The 18552-nt window shown below is 39.9% G+C and overlaps 2 protein-coding genes across 4 annotated transcripts in view; both read left to right on the top strand.

Annotated features, from left to right (window-relative positions):
* LOC140224038 (uncharacterized) overlaps positions 1-14188 on the top strand; it is a 73810-nt gene extending 59622 nt beyond the window's left edge. The window contains exon 3 of the mRNA XM_072297069.1: positions 13536-14188. Coding sequence (XP_072153170.1) covers positions 13536-13698 — 163 coding nt within the window. The 3' untranslated portion in view covers positions 13699-14188. The remainder of the gene's footprint in view (positions 1-13535) is intronic.
* Positions 1-18552, top strand: part of LOC109032483 (uncharacterized) — a 102250-nt gene that overhangs the window by 18362 nt on the left and 65336 nt on the right. The window contains exon 1 of one of the 3 annotated variants that reach the window (XM_019044640.2): positions 14368-16555. The exons of the other annotated variants lie outside the window; for them this stretch is intronic. Coding sequence (XP_018900185.2) covers positions 16268-16555 — 288 coding nt within the window. The 5' untranslated portion in view covers positions 14368-16267. Of the gene's footprint in view, positions 1-14367; positions 16556-18552 lie in introns of those variants that run through there. 3 annotated transcript variants of the gene reach the window in all.

Genomic DNA, 18552 nt, shown 5'->3' with positions numbered 1-18552 from the left:
CGTCTCGCCTTTATTTTAAAAAAAATTTATTTCTAAAACTTATACATCGATTCTCTCTAGAAATCTTGGACCGAAGTGTTCAGTGCGTGAAATTTTCATGCTACAATGAAGATGGACGCAGAACTGTTGAACATAATGTGGAATTAAGAGACTTGTTTTTATCATTTCTCAGTCATTATGTCTTCTCATGCTGGCTTAATTTTAAAAACTCATTATCAGTTACATTTTTAACGGGAATTGAGGGGCTTGGACAAGGCGCCTAAGTGCAGTTTTTTTAAAAGAATTGAGTTATTAATGGCTCCTAGTAAAACTAGTCTTAAAGCATATTCTGAGAAAAATTCGCTCCCAAATTCCAAATCGTAAGCATCAAAAAGTCAGCTTGAGCTTTCTTTCCGCCGTAAAAGGATCCACGTAATTTTGGAACTTCAAACATGTATTTTTCAATAAAGCAAAAACCGCACTTAAGCGCCTTGTCCTCCAAGTCCCTCAATTCAGATAGTCCGAATATTCAGGGGAGTAATGTCAAGTTACAAAAAAGGCACACCAGAGATTGCCACCGTAAAAACGGGGCTCATTTGCGTTTAACTTGAACGCTTGAATAGCATGCTCTGCGCGCCAAGGAAGCCAAATCGCCTTCAATTTTTGCGTATGCAATACGGACATCCATCACGTTCGAATAGTTGCATCAAGGCGCTAACTTCCACATCGTGGTTTTACTTTTATCCATATCGGCCAAAAGCGTAGGCGTAGGGCCACAGCAGCACTGCCGCGCTTATGCCGTATGAGCATTCGAATGTTGCCAATTCCTCCGAATGAACTATAGTGCATGAGAAAAGTTAAGAATAATATTCCTTGACAATCTTATAAACGCTAGGAATTTTTAGATATGAGAGAATTTATGCTGGAAGGAACTACGGATAAAAGATGAAATTTAAAAAAAAAAAAAAAAAAAAAAAAAAAAAAAAAAAAAAAAAAAAAAACATGAGGTGTATTATTCAAGTAAAATCTGCTTAGTTCTTTTTTATTTAATTTCCGCTCACAGCTCATTTGAGCATATCATAGCATTCTCTGAAAAATTCAAAGAAAAATATTCAGCGGTTTCTTAGAAAATTCATTCTTCATCAAAGGACAGTTAGAGTGCAATTAGCAATATAAAGCTGCTATTTTTTTTTGTGGGGGGGGGGGGGGGGCGCATTTTGTAATAGAAACACAATGATGCCGCTTATTCCCTCTAAAATCAACTTCCGAGTTTCAAAAAAGCAAAAAAGAGGGTCCACCCCTGTATTCAAATTCTCTATACAAAGACAGGAGAGCCAAGGTAATATATTTCAGAGACACTGCTATTTTCCCCCCTAACAGTGTAAATGTCACTTGCGAAACACAACGCTCAGATTTGCTGAGTGATGACTCGGCAACAAACCGTTAATTTTTATACTGCTTACTTATCTGAAAATGCTAAATCCTGAGTTCGTTTGGGGGATTGGCTTTATCCGTTTTTAAGCGCTCAGCCGATAAGCAGCGCTTTTTGATTTCGACTTGCCTCTAGAATACTAGTATACTAGTGCTAATTCGTTTAAATGGCGCACCAGCTCATCGATGTGTAGGCTTTTTGGGGGGGTCCAGTTTTAAAATAAATAAAGCTGTGATAACCGCATTTTATGCTTTTAACGTAATGCGCAGGTAGTTACGATCGTTTGTCTACAAGAAATTTCCTTAGCGGTAGAGTAATTCTTATCGAAATTGATCGTTGAAAATAAAAGAAGCCTAAAAAAAACGCGCCTGATGAGCTCAACGGTGGCTATCATTTTCGGGAAACGAAAAAACGTGTTTACGGTTTCCTTGGTAACCTTTGTTTGCTATCAGCTGATGTTTTATTTCCATTTCCCAGCCAAGTCGACGGAGTTTATACTTCCTTTCTTCACTAAATACATCTACTAACACCTGAGCGCTTTACTAATACGACAGTATTAGAACTTTCCCGCTTGTTTTTTTTTTTAATTTTCCCTAAAATTACTGCTTCTAAGAGTAAGCAAATATAGATCGGAGGGAAAAAGCCTTTTCAGATAGGCATTTCCGTGACAGGAGATATAACTTTAATAGGGCATTTTAATGGTCGGGATTTCGCTGACACAGAACCAGCCACGCCTGTCTATCTCCCAACCGAGGGATCCTGAACCGAAGATAAAATGGGGTCATTCGGGGTAATGACGTTCAGCAACCTAGCAGCACGTTCCACAAACATTGAAAAAGTTTTATTAGTAATAGTGATGGCCAATCTTCGATTATCCGTCTCAGTAACTTGGAAATTATGCCGCATCAATCTTCTAAAAAAAAAAATTCAAGGGAGGAACAATCGGAGGTTGAGATTTTTTCAGTTTATTTAACGTGGATAACAAAATACCGTCCATTTTTCTCTAAGTGTTTATGTTTAAAAGAAAAAGAAAGGACAAACAAGGTCGAATTTGCTATAAGGCAACGCTATAGCTCAAAGGCGCAACATTCTGAGGTGTGCATAATTTTGGAGATTTATAAAACGTGCAGACCTTACACACCCGTGCGTCTTTCGTCACATCTCACTTTCAAAAACCGGCTTTTTTTGGCTTCAGTCCGTTCTCAAATGGGCACCTCAAAATTGTTTGATACGTGTTTTTACCTAACATATTCTCTTCGGTCCGGCAGTTCAAAACGGAACAGTATAGAACATAAAACAACAAACAGTAGAAACAAGGCTAAAAACATAAAATGAACTTTATGACATATCGACGGTGCAAGTCGGCAATCACATAACTCGTTTTCGGTGTCTGAAAATCTCCGCCTCTGTGTTATTTTTTTAAAAGAGAACAAATTGACATCATTCCTTGAAGTTTTTGCAGAAATTTCTTCACACAGAGAAGAAAAATCACCGCAATTTTAAAGAATTGCCGTTGAGTAGTTTTCCGTTTAAAAAATAAATTATAACAGGAAGTCTGCGACGTCGCAAACCGAGTTATGTGATTGCCGACTTTCACCGTCGATATATATGTATGAATTTAAATTTATATGTTTTAAGCCTTGTTTCCTCTGTCTGTTGGCTTATATTCCACCTGTTCTGTTTCGGGCTACTTTCGTTCTTTGTTTTCTACTTTTCTTGTTTAGTCTCACCCTCTCTTCTGCTCTCACAAGTATCAGCTGATCGAAATATCAATTTCAACATGTTTCTGAAGAGAAAATGCCAATTTGGCGGCATTGCTTATCAATATCCAATATTGGATTGAATTTAATGCAGCGTTGAGCGAAGCGCTCGCTGTGACTGTTAATCAGGTCTCATCCGATTAGCGACCAAGTTTAAATTGGACGCCGCGGTGGACGGGGACGGTTGATGCTCAAGTTTTCAACTCCCCGCCACTGTTTATCCTACTCCGATTGAGTCCATTTCTTTCCGACAACAGAACTTTTCTCCCCATTTCTTTGTCAACAGAACTAGACTGCAGGTTCGGCAGCAGGTCCCAAGTCGTGACTGGCAATTTCAAATGGAGATACTCCATGCGACTTCGCACTTGGATCACAAATAATATGATCCAGGAATCGAAGGACACTAGTATAAGTTTCGAAAGTTACCGATTCCTTTCAAAGCCACCCTAGTGGTCTGCGGTCTGATCATCGAATTTGACAGACAAAGAAGACAGTGAGAGCGATCCTGTTGTTTGGAACAGGTGCGGTGGTTCCTTCAGACCTAGCGGGAAAACGACCAACCAATCGGAACGTATGGTAGGGTTTCTCGTGAATCGTAGATTGTCGTTACAGTTAGATCCATAGAGTACATAGAGTCGTAATGTAAATGGGAGAGCTGGCGCCATGTTCTGGTCGACGAGTTCCGAGCCCGGTGTGCGCCGAATTCGTGCCACTTGATTCACGTTCGATCCAAGATGGCGGTGTGGAATACGTAGTAATTCCAATCTTCCTTGTTTAGATCGGATATGGCCGGGTCCCCGTGTATCGAAGACAATCGATTATGTATCGAAAAAGTGACCCGGTGTTAGGGCCGGATTTACCTACTTGCTGCCCATGGGCAGTTGGGCCGCCTGTATTTTGCCGCCCCCTTCTCATTCGTTTTGAAACATCAATAAAAACCATCAAGTGAACGTGCCGGAGGGGGAGGGGTGCATAAGACGCGTTTATTCGTATTGGACACACATGTTTTTGCGAAAGCCCTGTCAACACTACTAGCAAAAGTTCACGGAACTTTGCGCGAAAGTTAAGTTCCGTAAACCTATCTCTGTGTGGACAAGGCCTTCCATTTGTAAGAAATGAACGAAAAAATTATGAAAGAACAAACATAATGCGGTTCAATAATTCTAACCCTCTATGGAATGAATTAATTTCGGATCTCAGATTCTAGGGGACACTAATCTATTTTGTAGCTTACATAAAAAAATAGAGTGCCAAATTCTTTTTTCAAAATTTTAAAGTTAAGGGAATCAATTTTTCAAAAATAGAAACAACTAATAAAATTTTGCAAAATCATGGCAGGGGAAAGATTCAATTCTTAAAAACCCCGAAAATATGTTGTTACGAGTTCGTAACGCTATGCCATAGATGGTTAACTTCCGCCGCCGCGCCGCGCTAACCGCGGGAAGTATTCTTCAGTCATGTAGGCGCTATGCGTTTAACGCCGACCGCTGCTGAACGCACTGTGTTTGACGCAATGCGTGAAGTATGCATGCAGTCTTGTAGGCGCTGTGCGTTTCGCGCTGACCGCTTTGTGTTTGACGCAATGCGTGAAGTATTCATGCAGTCTTGTAGGCGCTAATATATGTTCATTATCCTTTTCATCTCAGGTCCTCGTCATCATCGCTCTCTGCGCCGCGTCACTCCAGGCGTAATTGCGTGTTTGACTTCTCGACTAGTTAATGGTGCTGTCTCTTGTCTCACCGGAAGACGACAAAATTAGAAATTACTATACTCTGAGGAAATGAGAGATTTTTTCGCATTTTCTCGTTTGTAATTTTTTTTTCTGAATCGGATTGTTTTATGCCTACATTTAAAGAAAATTGCAAGATTTGCCGCCGTGGCCCGCAGCCCATGTGGCCACCCCCTAAATCCAGCCCTTTCCGGTGTCACACAGGAGTCTCGGATTGCGGTACCTGGAAAACGCGTGAAAGTGGCGCTAGCTCTCCCACTTACATTACGACTTTATATACTCTATGGTTAGCTAAGTCTACTGCTTACCTCCTTTGTCCATCTCAACCAACCGCTGCGCGCCATCCACCCATGTAGGATTACTCCCCTTTTTTTTCGTCTTCTTCGTCTATTGTTTTATCCATCAATTTGAGGTGATTATTTCAATATCCATTAAGATTATTTTCTTGGCGGAGAGGGACACTCTGCCCTGCCCCCTTTGAAAAAAGAATTTCTCGTCGTATGATTGTGTCCCCTACCCTTTTTCTTGTTCATTAAATTGTATCTATTCCTACCAGATAAGACAGGAATATTTAGCCAATATTTAAACAATATTGTTTTGGTATTTATGCAAACATTGGGCCAATATTGGTTAAATATTGAGCCAATGTTAAAATCGTACACCATCTTTCCTTTTGGCATAAATACTGTGCCAATACTTTGGCTGAGAATACTGTGCCAGTACTTCAAAGGGAAAGTATTTGGATATCAATATTGAGACAATACTACACCAATATTGAATCAATTTAGGGGTTCGCAGCTAGGGGATGGTGGAAAAGGGTTAATTGTGGAAATAATTTTAGAAACCATGAAAAATAAAAATAATGAAACCACTGGGATGTTATTGAATCGATTTTGCAGATTAGAAATTTTTCATCCACCTTGGGGATTGAACCCGGGACCTACCTAACACTAACCGACGACCCTACCGATTGAGCTTCACTAGACGATGTATTTTAGTGACTTAAAACCGGTATTTAACGTCGAGTTGGACGGGCAACTAGGATATTTTCCATCTGCCTGGATTTGTCCGTGTATTTATTTTACTTTTTACTTTACTATATTTTTTAAATTTATTTTATCGTTTTACTTTGTTTTATTTCCTTGCTGACTCTATTTTTTTCTTCACTCTATTTTTTTTTTTTTTTCAAGCACTTCATTTTTTTTCTTTAATTATTTACTTCTTATTCCTTTACTTTGTTTTGTTTTACTGTAATTTATTTTAATACTTCATCATAATTTTTTTGACTTCAGTTAATTCTTTAAATTCATTCTATTCTTTAACCTCATTTAGTTTTTTCCCTTATACTTTATTTTTTTCTTCATCTCAGTTTTTTTACTTCATCTCCTTGCTCCCTCTAATGTTTTACTTCAGTTTAGTCTTTGACTTCATTTTATCATTAATTTGATTTACTTCATTTTATTTCTCTTCTTTTGTCTCTGTTATTCTATTATTTCCACCATTCTATTATTTTATTTATTTTTTTCTCTTTAAATTTTTCATCGACATTCTGAGATGCATTTTGCATTTGATTGCAGTTTGATGTCTTCCTCATAAAGACTATGCAGGTGCGATTGCCATAATCTCACAGCTGCACAGCTACTAAGTGCAAGTTCTACAGGAGACCAATAAGCACACGAGATCAAGAATTTCTTCTTCAGTTGAATTTAAATGTTTCATTTGAAATTTGAAAAATAAAAAATAAACAACCAGATGTGAATGAATGATAACATTCTCATTCAATGATAATATTCACAACAGTACATGAACTACAAACGAAACAAAAAAAGAAATAAACTGAGATCACGCGCAAATACATTGAAAATGACCTCAAGGAGGTGGAAATTCAACAATTTCTTGGGAGGCAAAAAAATATATATTATATTATATTATATTAAATTTGACAACAACTGCAATAACCTTTATGAATAATAAGGTTGAAAATAATGGATAATTGTTCAGAAAGAACACATTTGAGCTACGTCTTAAATCTAAGCCTTATTATGTTTAATACTTTTCGTTATGGGCAGGCATTTAGTATGATGACTTATACCGATTAGGATATCGAAAATATTTTAAAAATATTTTGAATAGCAGTATTATTGTTTAAAATATTTTCAAAATATTTTGAAAATACTTACCAATGCATTACTGTCTTTTAAAATGTTTTTAAAATATATAATAAATATTTTGAATATAAATATTATATGTACTGATATTTTAAAAATACTCTCACGATATAAATTTTTACAGTATTGAAATACAAATATTTTGAAAATATTTTTATGATGTTTTGGGTAAACATATTATTTTTAAAAATACTAAATGATGATTCTTTAAATATTTTCTAAAAAAATAATTTTGATTATAATATTATCAAAATATTGTCAGTATTGTGTAAATATTGCGACAGTACTGACAATATTTGCCCAATATTGTAAAAATATTATGTTTATTGGGTATTGCATCTTTATAAACGGCAACAACGTGGATGGGAAAGCGAGGGAATTGCAGAAGACGAACATATATTTAAATTAGGTCACACTTTAATAACGCCTCAAGAAGCGCCTCAACCTCACCCCATAACGCAAGCGCCGCTCTTCCATTTTAAAACACGGAACCTCAGAGCCAGCGCCCGGCCGGCAATCAACTTGCAATGCAGCATTAGTGCCAAAATGTGCCACAATAGACTGATATAACAGCTACGTCTCAATTTTATATCTCAGTTTCGATGGTTCGAGGGGATAACAGACTCATAATATTATCACATTCGCACCAAGGTGGTAAAATATGTCTAGCAGGCGGTTCTCGTGTTCTCGTTTGTGGAATGCAATAACAGTTCCAGCGGGAAAGAGATAGCTCTTTTCTGTACAAAATAGCCCGAACGGCAGTGGTTTTTAGTCGGTATGCCACTCGTGAGCAATAGGCAATAGAGCATACCGCAATCTCTAATCAAATTCTTTCATCTGTTTTTATTTATGCAAATTTAAGTGTTTGGAAATCAATACTTTTTAAACGGGAGCGGCAGCGATGGCAAATGTCATCTGACACGCTACCCTTATGGTTTTATTCTATAGAGAATGATGACTTGTTACTTTCAAAGATTTTTTTTAAAATGTTTAAAAATTCAGGAATCAACAGTTGGTCGCAGGGCCCAGGGGCGCCGTGGCGACAGGGAGAGGCCGAGGGGGTGCAGCCTCTCCTCCTGGACTTCCTTGCCAGTTGATTCGCCAAGTCTCCAGATCCTCTCGTTTGGTCCGATTTACAGTAAAATGTACCCCTCCTTCCCTCAAAATGTGACCTTCCTCTCCTACGCTTGAATCATAGCAAGGGATTTGATGTATCGATCGACCGCACTAAATCTTCCTTAAATGTATACTTGCAGTAGATCAACCTTGAAAGAATTCCTCAATCAGAGAACGATGACGGTCCAAATCACTCCGAAAGTATTTTTTTCTCAGTTCGTTCACGTGCTTGAGTAGGCAAGTCAGCTCAGTGCAAAAGCTCAACGGATTGTCTCTAATTGCCAGGGGCTAGTAGAACATAGATTTTTTTTTCTTTTATAGAATTATCTCGGTTCATAAAAGTGTAAATTCAAATTGGACCGCATTGAACAGAGGCACTAAGTCACATCAGGCATTGCCAAATTTCATCGGATAATTATTTTGTTTTCAGGAGAACAATAGTGAACACTGATCAAAACATTTGTGTTCTTGTGTTACGTTACAAATATTGTGTTAATTTCGGCACAGCTTGCAGTTAATTTAGCGCAGAAAACAATCGAGAGACTGGAAATGCGTTCCTCTGATTGCGACGTTGGTATTCCCCACTTGTTTTTTATTAAAATTCTATAAGAAAACCATCCAGCTGACATTTTCATAAGAAAAAAATGAACCGACTGGGGTTATTTTGTGTTTCACCTCCTGTATTAACCAGACTTTAGTGTTGAATTGCTCTTTGTGTAGATTACTTTGAAAACTCCGTAACGAGAGGTGAATCCCCTGAAATTTTCAAAAGAATCTATACAACCGCTCATCGTGGGGAGGGGAGGAGGGGGATATTCGATGAAATTCAGCAAAAGCTGATTTGACTTAGTTCTTCACTGCTTAAGTTGGTCCATTTACGTATTGAGTTATTTTCACATTTACTGCATGGCAACACTGTAATGTCCTAACCCTTCGGGTTTTCCCGGTGAAGCCACAAACTATTACCCTATCATGTCACCTCGAGTAGAGGTCTGCTCTTACGTATTTCATCCTCAAAACCTGTCACTCACCTAGTATCCGGCGTCATGTCGAAATGTGGAGCTCTTCTTTATTTCGACTTTAAAAAAAATGAATCCGTACCTTATCCTTGAAACACTAAAATATTAAAAGCAAACCAACGGAACTAATATTGTCGGTTTTCTGGATCATCCATTCGATATTCGTCTGGATTTACACTGAAAAAAAAATCTCGGTGTATTTACTAAGAAAAGGGTAAAATTACCAAGAATTCAGGGTTCTATTTGATCCCAGTTTTTTCTTGGTAAAATGACCATTTATGGAATTGGTAATTTTACCGAGAAATCTCGTCAAAATTATTGAACTTTCTCGGTAATTTTACTGGACCTTGGTAATAACGCCAATATTTTTTATCGACCGTGGTAGAATCACCGAGATAAAATGGCAAAGTTACCGGGAATTGATTACCAATAAAAGTGGTATTCCAACTGAAAAAAACAGTAAAAATACCGGTTTTTAGGTGAGCTTACCAGTCTGTCTCGGTAAAATTACCAATAATTGGTAAAAAAAGTGAGATGGTAAAGGTACCAACGGACCTTGGTAAAAACGCCGAGAACTTTTTTTCAGTGTACGTAGAGTACCTGTATAGCGAGAGTATGGACAGATCGCTTCATGGAGGGCTTAGGGCCCAAAAGTGCAGCCACCCTTCTAACCAACTTCCAACGCACAAAATTTCACTGCCAGTCTGTAGATTCCAATTCTAACGAAGATGGCTAAGAAAGTACATAAATGAGCGTTCTTCCACAAAAATGAGTGAATTTAAGCAAAAACTAAGTCAAATACGTGCTTTATAAACGATGGTTCGTAACAGTTGTATTAATAAATCGCTCTGGATAATTGAAATTCATAGGTCGGCTGCATTTCTGGGCCCTACCTTTATTCGCGGAGGCATCGGTGAAGGCCTGATGGATTTTCGGAGTTTCACATCTATCTATACTCTCGCTATACAGGTACTCTAAGTGTACGTATTTTTAAAATCACGGATTTAAGGGTAAACCTGGAAAGAGCAACACCTCAAATCGACAAGAGCAAGGTGAGGGTGGTTTTCTCGCAAGGCTTCCGATTTATTGTTAGCTCAAGCCGGCTACCACCACGAGCTCAGCTTGACTTTTGCACTGTGCTTTCGCTCCGGGGCGTTCCTAGCGTGAAACGAAATTCGCCTCCCCCTCCGCCGGTCGCCCCTCCCCCCCGCCGCCCCTCCATCACGACCCCCCACACCGAGTCGTCTGACGGGAGACGCTTTCGGAAATTTACAGCGCCAAGCCCTCTCAGCTCAAAGGAAATGAGGAAATAAAGTATACGAATGGTGTCATTTGCACGGAAGATCTTCGGCTTTCACGCAGCGCTATAGCCGAAGGCAATATGTACGGAGTCGAGCAAGTGGGTGCGGGAAAGGTGGTGGATTGACATTCAAAAACAAATTTCACACGCCGGAAATAACGCGAGTCTAGTTTAAGAGAATGCCAAGGAGATATGCGAGATGAATCAAGTTTATCAGTACTAAAAGGAGAAAAAAATACAACGTAAGTCGATCAGCTACATCCAATACCACATCCTCTCTTTTCCAATAAAATCATTTTTAAGACGCTCGATGGATGGGGTGAGGTGAGGAAGAGGATTAAGACGGTCGATGGACCGGAGTCAGGAAGGGGAGTTCAAAGTCCGTTTTTGATTTGCTGTCCGTTGTCGATGAGATATCTCTTTCTATTAATTCTTAATTTACTTTAAGCATTTTCAATTTTTTCGTCCGGACGATTTCGACGATTTCGCTGACCGCGAAGCGGCCTTTGAGGGCGCGCAGCGCCCCGGAGGCTGGGCCGCGTGGCGGCCAGGGGGCGGACCACCTATTATGTATGATTGTGATTACGGGAAGTACATGTGAATATGATGTGTGACAGGCAGGGTGGGCTCACGTGCGTTCATGTGGGTTCTCGTGGACCCACAAGCGGAATTGGAGGGGACACCAAAAGTGCAAAAACCCAAAAATGCATTTTTATTTAACAAATGCCAGCAATAACAGAGAACTAAATTGTATAGAAAGTGTTTCCGAAATTTGCCCGAGAACCTACGTAACAATCTGATAAATAATAATTGAGAATAAATCCAGCAGATATTGATAAACTGGCGGCTAACAGTTCTCCTATTCGATGCATCATGTCAGCAACAGGTAACATCAAATTTTCGATTCATTGCCTAACTTTTTATTTTCTACAAAGCGAAATAATGGGGGTCAAACCTAACCTAAACATAACCTAACCTAGATGAACACCGCGCTCAGGGCATTTATTTGGAAACGAAGTCACTAGAAGATCATTTCCGAATCATTATCATGAAAATAAGTCTCAAAGCAAGTCGTGTAGTCATTGTTTCCCTCCCTTTTACTTTGAACATCGTATGAATCGCGTAAGAGCTCGAGAGCTTTCCGAGCGATTTTGTCATTCGAAGTGCAATTACGAAATTGCCTACTGTGTCTTATTCAGGCGCAACATATTCCTACTTTGGTGCAAGCGGTGGAGCGGAGCAGCTACTTGGTGCGGGTATTGAAATGGCACTTGAATTATTTATAAGTCAATTTCTCTAAATGGACATCCGTCTTACTAAAACTCCGATCCTCCGCCTGAGCAACATCGTCCTCTTCACACGACGAGTTGAAAAGAAAGTATAAATGACTATGCCACATTTTCAGGGCTTCGCGAGGGTTTCAGTACACCCCCCCCCCCCCCCCGTCAAAAAGAAAATAATAAATAGAACGAAGATCAATACATTTTCTCGGCGAAAATTAGACAGAATAATTCATTTTCATTATTTGTGACAGATTAAGAGCGAAGAGGTGTTAAGAATTTCAGGCAAAATTCCGTAGAGCGATTGCAGTAGAATTCTTGAATTGAGCCCAAAACCGAATTTTCAGATCTCGGCAGTAAAGAATGTTTTGTGAGCTGTTTGGTTATTGTGGAATAAGATCCCATTTTTGCGAACCTTCCCTGTGGTCCCTTTTTTCGATCGTGATCACATTTTTGGATATCTACATATAGACCTCCTGGAAAAGTTTTCTCCTTTGTTTTCGCCTATGGTCCTGAGTACAGTTTTTTGGCATCCATAAATCATTATTGTTCACAATCTGAAATTCTAGAGCGCCCCAAAAATTAACGACCTATCCGACAAACCGAGCTCGGAGAGAAATTCATTGACAAGGAGGAATAATTTAACTCCCTCTCTTTCTCTGCCTATTCCTCGCCGATTTAGAATTTGTGGTTGAATGCCAGCTTAAGTTCACTGTGCTAGCTAAATGCACTGGGAGGATTCAAAATGACAGAGCGCGCCACTTCTTCTTTCTTGCCACAAAGACATTAGCACGAATTTTCGCACACAGGCTTGGGATGTGAGTATCTTTTGTGTTTCATTTTTGATGTTCCGATGTGGTGAGCATGATTTTTAGAGGAGCGATTCATGCCAAAGAACCTTTGAATTTAAACGAAGAATTGAAGGCCATCTTTCCTTTTGAATCCACGCAGTACAGCCCGCTGTTGTGCCACCCTTGCTACGGGTTGCGAGTGAAACGGTGAATGCCTGGAGAGTCAAAACGCCTTCACATCCGTGCGTATGCAACAATGACATCCACTGAGCCCGAATAGTTGCATCCAGGCGTTTTAATAAAATTCGTCCCGTGCTGCGTTTAAATGGTTCACAACGTTGCCGGTTTCAATTTCAAAATTTGAAATTAATTTTTTCCCGGAAAAAGCGACTGCCTGGGTTTCATTTGAAGTCAGTCCGTTTTGCGTTGACACGTGTTTTTACAGCCTTAAATCCTTTGGCTGGAATCTTTTTAAATGTGCAAGGTGCACTTTTAATGATTCTCAATATTGATGATCTGCGACTTAATTTCGTAAAATCGAACAAAATTATCGTAATTCACTAGAAAAATCATGATTTACCCCTCTTTAAAAATAAACAAATAAAATTTATGTTCGACAAGTCTATGTTTTTTTACTGCTGAAAATTTAGATTACATCAATTCATAAATCAACTCTTGGTCGAATCGAGTTATTTAAAACTTGATTTTACATAGCATCTAAAAATTTTTGTATTTTTACTTTTAGATGTTAACAACATTTAAAGTTCCATCCAATAATACATTTTGCCATTTTCAACTCGTTTTTATTTTTAATTATTACTGATACAAAAGGTAAAAGATTAACATCTTTACTCATAATTGTTTTACATACTTCCGTTTCAATTGTTTGTTTGCCCGCTGTGCTGATACATATCTCTGCAAATTCTCTCGACTAATTCTTATCTGTTGGTTTTGTTTCCAGACTGAACATGGACGAGAGGGATGACAGACGCAAACGTTTTGAAGCCCTGAGACGTGTGGTCGAGACCGTCGCAGCCGCGCATCTCTCGGCGAACTTACTCCGAGGATTCAGTCGAAATGCAGCATCCATCAAGTCCCTCGATGTTCAAACTCACTCCCATTGAAATTCAAACAGTCTAGACATTCCACGCTGCCGAGAATATCATACTAGAGGAGGAAAGCAAGACTCCAGTCACCATGAAGCGAGCTCATAACCGCGCAACAATGACCTCAACAAAGCCACCACATCGTCCTGCACTGTAACGATCACATGACAAATCATATTTTCTAGGATGTACCGCATTTGCCAATTTAAATAATTTCAGGCTACCAGGTTTGGTGCACCGACCTCATTTGAATTGAACAGATTTGGTGCATCGTCCTCATTTGAATCAAACCGATCGGAAAGAGTGCTGCCGCTGCTTTGAATAAGATCCATCACGAAATCACCGACTCGAGAGATCGTGAAATCGGCAATGCAGCAATTAAAATTGGCGCAGTCGAAGCATGGTTGATTTTCTTGTAAGCTCACGGCAAATCTGTTGCGTCTTCGGGAAATACTACTCTTCACGGCTCTCCGAACAAGAGAAAAAGAAAAGCAAATGACGGTTCGAGACACTTGATCGCTCGCGGAATGATTGGTTTTTTGCGTCGGGGACAATTTCCCCCGGGCAAGAATTTGATGAATTAAAGCGAACGGCACACCGCTGTAAACTCCCTCGAACAAACGGTGGACTCCGAGATCAATTTAGACCCTCAAGGGCATGACTCGAGTCTCTCGAGAATGAACCGTGTCCACAGTCGCATTGAAGCCGGTGACAGGCAGCTGAAATGAGGGCCTGAAATTTTTAGACCTCAAATCGATACGCAGCACGACTCAAGAACGATAAAGGTCGGTCCAAGCAGAGCAATATAAAGTTTCCTCAAGCAATATTATTAAGAGCTTCCATGTTGACAGTCAGTTAACTGAAATAAGGGATTAATCTTCCACGGGGATGAAAAGAATCACGACCTTTTCCATCTCCTCCGAAATGATCGCTTAGTGTTTGGCTCAAAGATTAATGTATTTTAAGTATTTTTTCGTGTATAATTTAAATAACGGGTATTGGATTCATCGACTTATATTTTTTGATACGAGAGCAATACGAACCGTCGATTTAATTTGAATAGGTGAAAATATATTTTTTTCCCTCTGCAAATCAATATTTACCTTTGACAGCAAAATCAGCTAATCTAAATACCAATCAGCCTTCTGTGTTTCCGTTTAAATCAGTTAGTCATTGGGGATAAATCAATAAAATGACTAAGAATTCTCTCGAGATTTAGGAAAGTTTTTTGGAGCAGACCCTACTTGCGATTTAAAAGTAGCGAGAGAAAAATGTAGCTATAATGAAATCCCATAATATAGGTGAAATATCAAAGCGTCTTTCCTGATGAAAGGCGTTTTGTTCTGGTAACGAGACAAACAGTAAAGAGCCCGCCAGTGAGAATAGTCGAGAGCAGTCGGAAATTATTTCACGAAGTTAAGCAGTAATTTCGCTATTTTGAATGTTTAATATCTGAGCGGTCGTTGGAGTGTTGAGACTTACTCTACGAGCCCTGAGGGTACACTTGTTGCATTAGAGTACGAGAGGGATGCCAAGAACAGTTACAGATGCTCCCATTGGAAAGGCATGGGAAGGATGAAAAATGCTCCTACTCTCTGAGGATTCCGTATAAAACTAACTCTCGTTATTACCATAAAGTTCGTGATTTTCATGTTTTTCAAGCTTCGTAGCAGATTCGACAAAGCTCGATTCACAAAGCATCTACGTGGAATGCAAAATTTTTCTAAAATTAACACCGTAAAACTCCTATTCAAGTGCGCTTTAGAAGAAAGAGTTGATGCAACCTCTCTCGCGACCATAGCACTCAAGAATCGAATGAAAGACATTAACATTGCGAGAAAGTAATGGTAAAAATTCGATATTGTAGCACTTTACACCCGAAACAATGAGTTTATTAATCTCGGCGAACACCCGAAGAACAACTTCACAAATCGAAAGCTCTCGAAGAGTCGAATTCTCCAAGTAACCTATGTATTAAAACCGGCCAAGTACTTGACTATCCATGGCATGGCTCGATATAAAAACAATGCGTCCTCTCTGCTAGACGTGAAATCTCATATGTAGGAAGATGGCCTTATATTCATTCATGTCTCGTTACAAACCGCAACCAACTCGAGGCGTTTCTCAAGTTATCAAATCCACGCTTCATTCAAGTCTTGAGAAATAGAAGACACTTAACCCAAGAATAGAAATTTTCACGAGAGCGCAGCCTCTGTCAATTATGAGAATGGAAGTATATATTTTTGATAAAGATCCCTGATGTCTCGGCATACTTTCAAGTACATCGCCTGCCGGGATAACGAAATAAAAACCGAGACTTCAACTAGGGGTTGTGAAGCAACTTCAACTACACGCATGCAATTTTCCTCCCGTTCCCGGAACGGAAGAGTAACTTCCGATTGATGTCCGGTTCATAAAACTAGACAGAGCAACTCGTCTGATTTTTCCCTTATCAACGAAAACCGAGGACAACCGCTGTGCGAAGCTCAGGATCGATGCCCCTTCAAAAAGCGACGAAGCAATCCTAATTGCACCAGTGCTCCGTTGCTGCCTATCGGCGGAAGTGAAGGCGGTTTGAGCGTTTGCGATGTACGCGGCGGCGGGAGGTCTGTCGCTGGCGCGACGGCAGGACCGTCGGAACGTGCGGAAGCAGCACCACACGCAAGAGGGCGTGCACCAGAACCTCCAGAAGCGATTCAACCAATTGCAGCATCTCCACGCGCCGGCCTCGACCGCGGACCAGTACTTCCGCCAATCGGAGCAGCACAACGTGCTCGCGCTCAAGGCGGCCGGTCTCGACCCCTCGTCCAGGCTTCCCAGCTACGTGGACCTCAACCGACGGATCACAAGCTTCGGCAGCACCGATATCCTCGAGGTTTGTTCAGAATTTCAAATCTTTGGTAGATCAGGAGATAAATTATCTGTACAACAGCGCCTTTACAGTCATAAGTTTAGCTATAAAAACATGTAAGGAAAGCAAGGACCATAGGCGTAGGTAGGTCATTGGGGTATGGATTAGTTGGAATACCCCCCAGCTCACTGGGGGGTCCGGGGAAAATTTTTGAAATTTTAACTCTATTTGAGCGCATCTCGAGGCACTTGTGGCGCTAATCTTCCTTCAATTTCTGCCTAAAAATCACCCCGTTTTATGCATTTTAAGGTTAAAATACTTTGAAATTGTTGCATTCAACAGGTTATTCTATTCATAGGCATCCTCTCACGGGCCACGGCGACAGAGACTTACCGTTGAAGAAGGTGTTTTTGCATCATCCAGAATTTCTGGGGGGGGGGGGGGCAGATGATACTATTTCCAATTCTGGGGAGGGCCCCCTGCCCCCCCCCTCCTACGCCTCTGGCAAGGACCCTTTACTTTCTACCCAAGTCCAAAGGGCCGTCCAAAAATAACGTTAAGGTCGTATGAACGGACGCGTAAATATCGGACATGTACTTGACGATGGCGTTCAGTACCTATATACGGAAGAATGTTACCATCTCTGTGCCGCTCTCTGATTGGCTTATCAGTTTTAGGCTATCAAATGTAAACAAACCCGACCCAGAGGAACACGTACTAGGTATCGGCTGAGGAATGAGTGATAATCAAACTCAAAGGTTAATTTTCGGCAAAAATATCCAACAAAGTTCAATCCGAACTTAATTCGAAGTTGGATATAAAATAATTTCTATATCACAGCCAAAATCACGTCTAGAATTTTGTAGAACTTTGTCGTCGTTTTGTTGGTATACAGTGGGCCAAACTAGGAGCGGAAGGGCTGGGGTTTGTTTACATTGGGCCAACTTTAGGGCTCCATGAATTATACATGAATGAAAAAGAGGAAAAAGCAGAATTTTTGAGCTTTTATTTAGCAGGTAATGCCAAAAAACAAAAATCTTTTACAACAATTCCTGGCAAAGAAAAATGCAAATACTCGAGGCTATCATTGATAGCCGACTAATCAGACGGTGGCACGCTTTTTCCGTAGTAAAAGGGTTGAGACGACGGCAATATACTCTCCCGTATACAGGCACTCTAGAGGGGACAGGGTCAAGCTTAACCGGCGGTATTATATAAGCGGCTAAATCCGGTTACAAATTGTCCAGAGGTCTATTTGGGCGGGGGGATTTGAGTCGATTTTTTTTTTCAAAATGCGAGCATAAATGGCAGGTAGCAAATTAATCGCGGAAAAAATGCAACTTGCCCCTACGCATCATCAAAATTGCAAGCAGGAGAAGAACAATAAAGTGGGCGACATATTATATGTATAATCAGAATCACCCACAAGTATACCCATTAACTTCAACAGTCGTAGCCTGAATCCCACTTATGTTTTTACTTTGTGCGAACAAACCATATTTTGGCTTAACATTTTTTTAGCTCATTTTTCTTTATGCTCGACGTACAGTTTATTTAATTGTTTAAGATGTTTGCTTAATGTATAATTTTCCCGTAAAAAAATTAAGAAACATGAAATGCAGGCAGGTGGATTTTGATTAAATCCATCCAAACAAGTAAGATAAAACGTCAAATTTGAATTTTTTTGCGGGTTTTCCCAGGCGAAAAAGTCTCCACTTTACAGCAATTATGTGTGTATTTCAAAATCCAAATGCTCTTAAATAGAGCGTGCTCGCACACTTATTTGGAAGGTAGCCACGTCTTCCTGTGAGATTTTTTTTTTTTTTTTCATACATATGCCAAAGAGGGCTGAAAGAGGAAATGTCGAGCGTTCCCTGGCAAAGCTTTAAAATCGATGCCATGATTTCTCTCTCTTTTCTTGTTTCCCCTCTTTCCCTCCCAGTAAACCGCATAAGTATAGGCGATTGAAGGTACGCGCATCCTTACGACCGAAAACTTTGTTGAAAAGACTTATTACATTA

The sequence above is a fragment of the Bemisia tabaci genome, chromosome 2 (assembly GCF_918797505.1).
Source record: "Bemisia tabaci chromosome 2, PGI_BMITA_v3".
In the NCBI taxonomy this organism is placed as follows: domain Eukaryota; kingdom Metazoa; phylum Arthropoda; class Insecta; order Hemiptera; family Aleyrodidae; genus Bemisia; species Bemisia tabaci.
The sequence above is the reverse complement of the archived record's forward strand: the minus strand, read 5'-3'. Positions and strand labels throughout refer to the sequence as shown.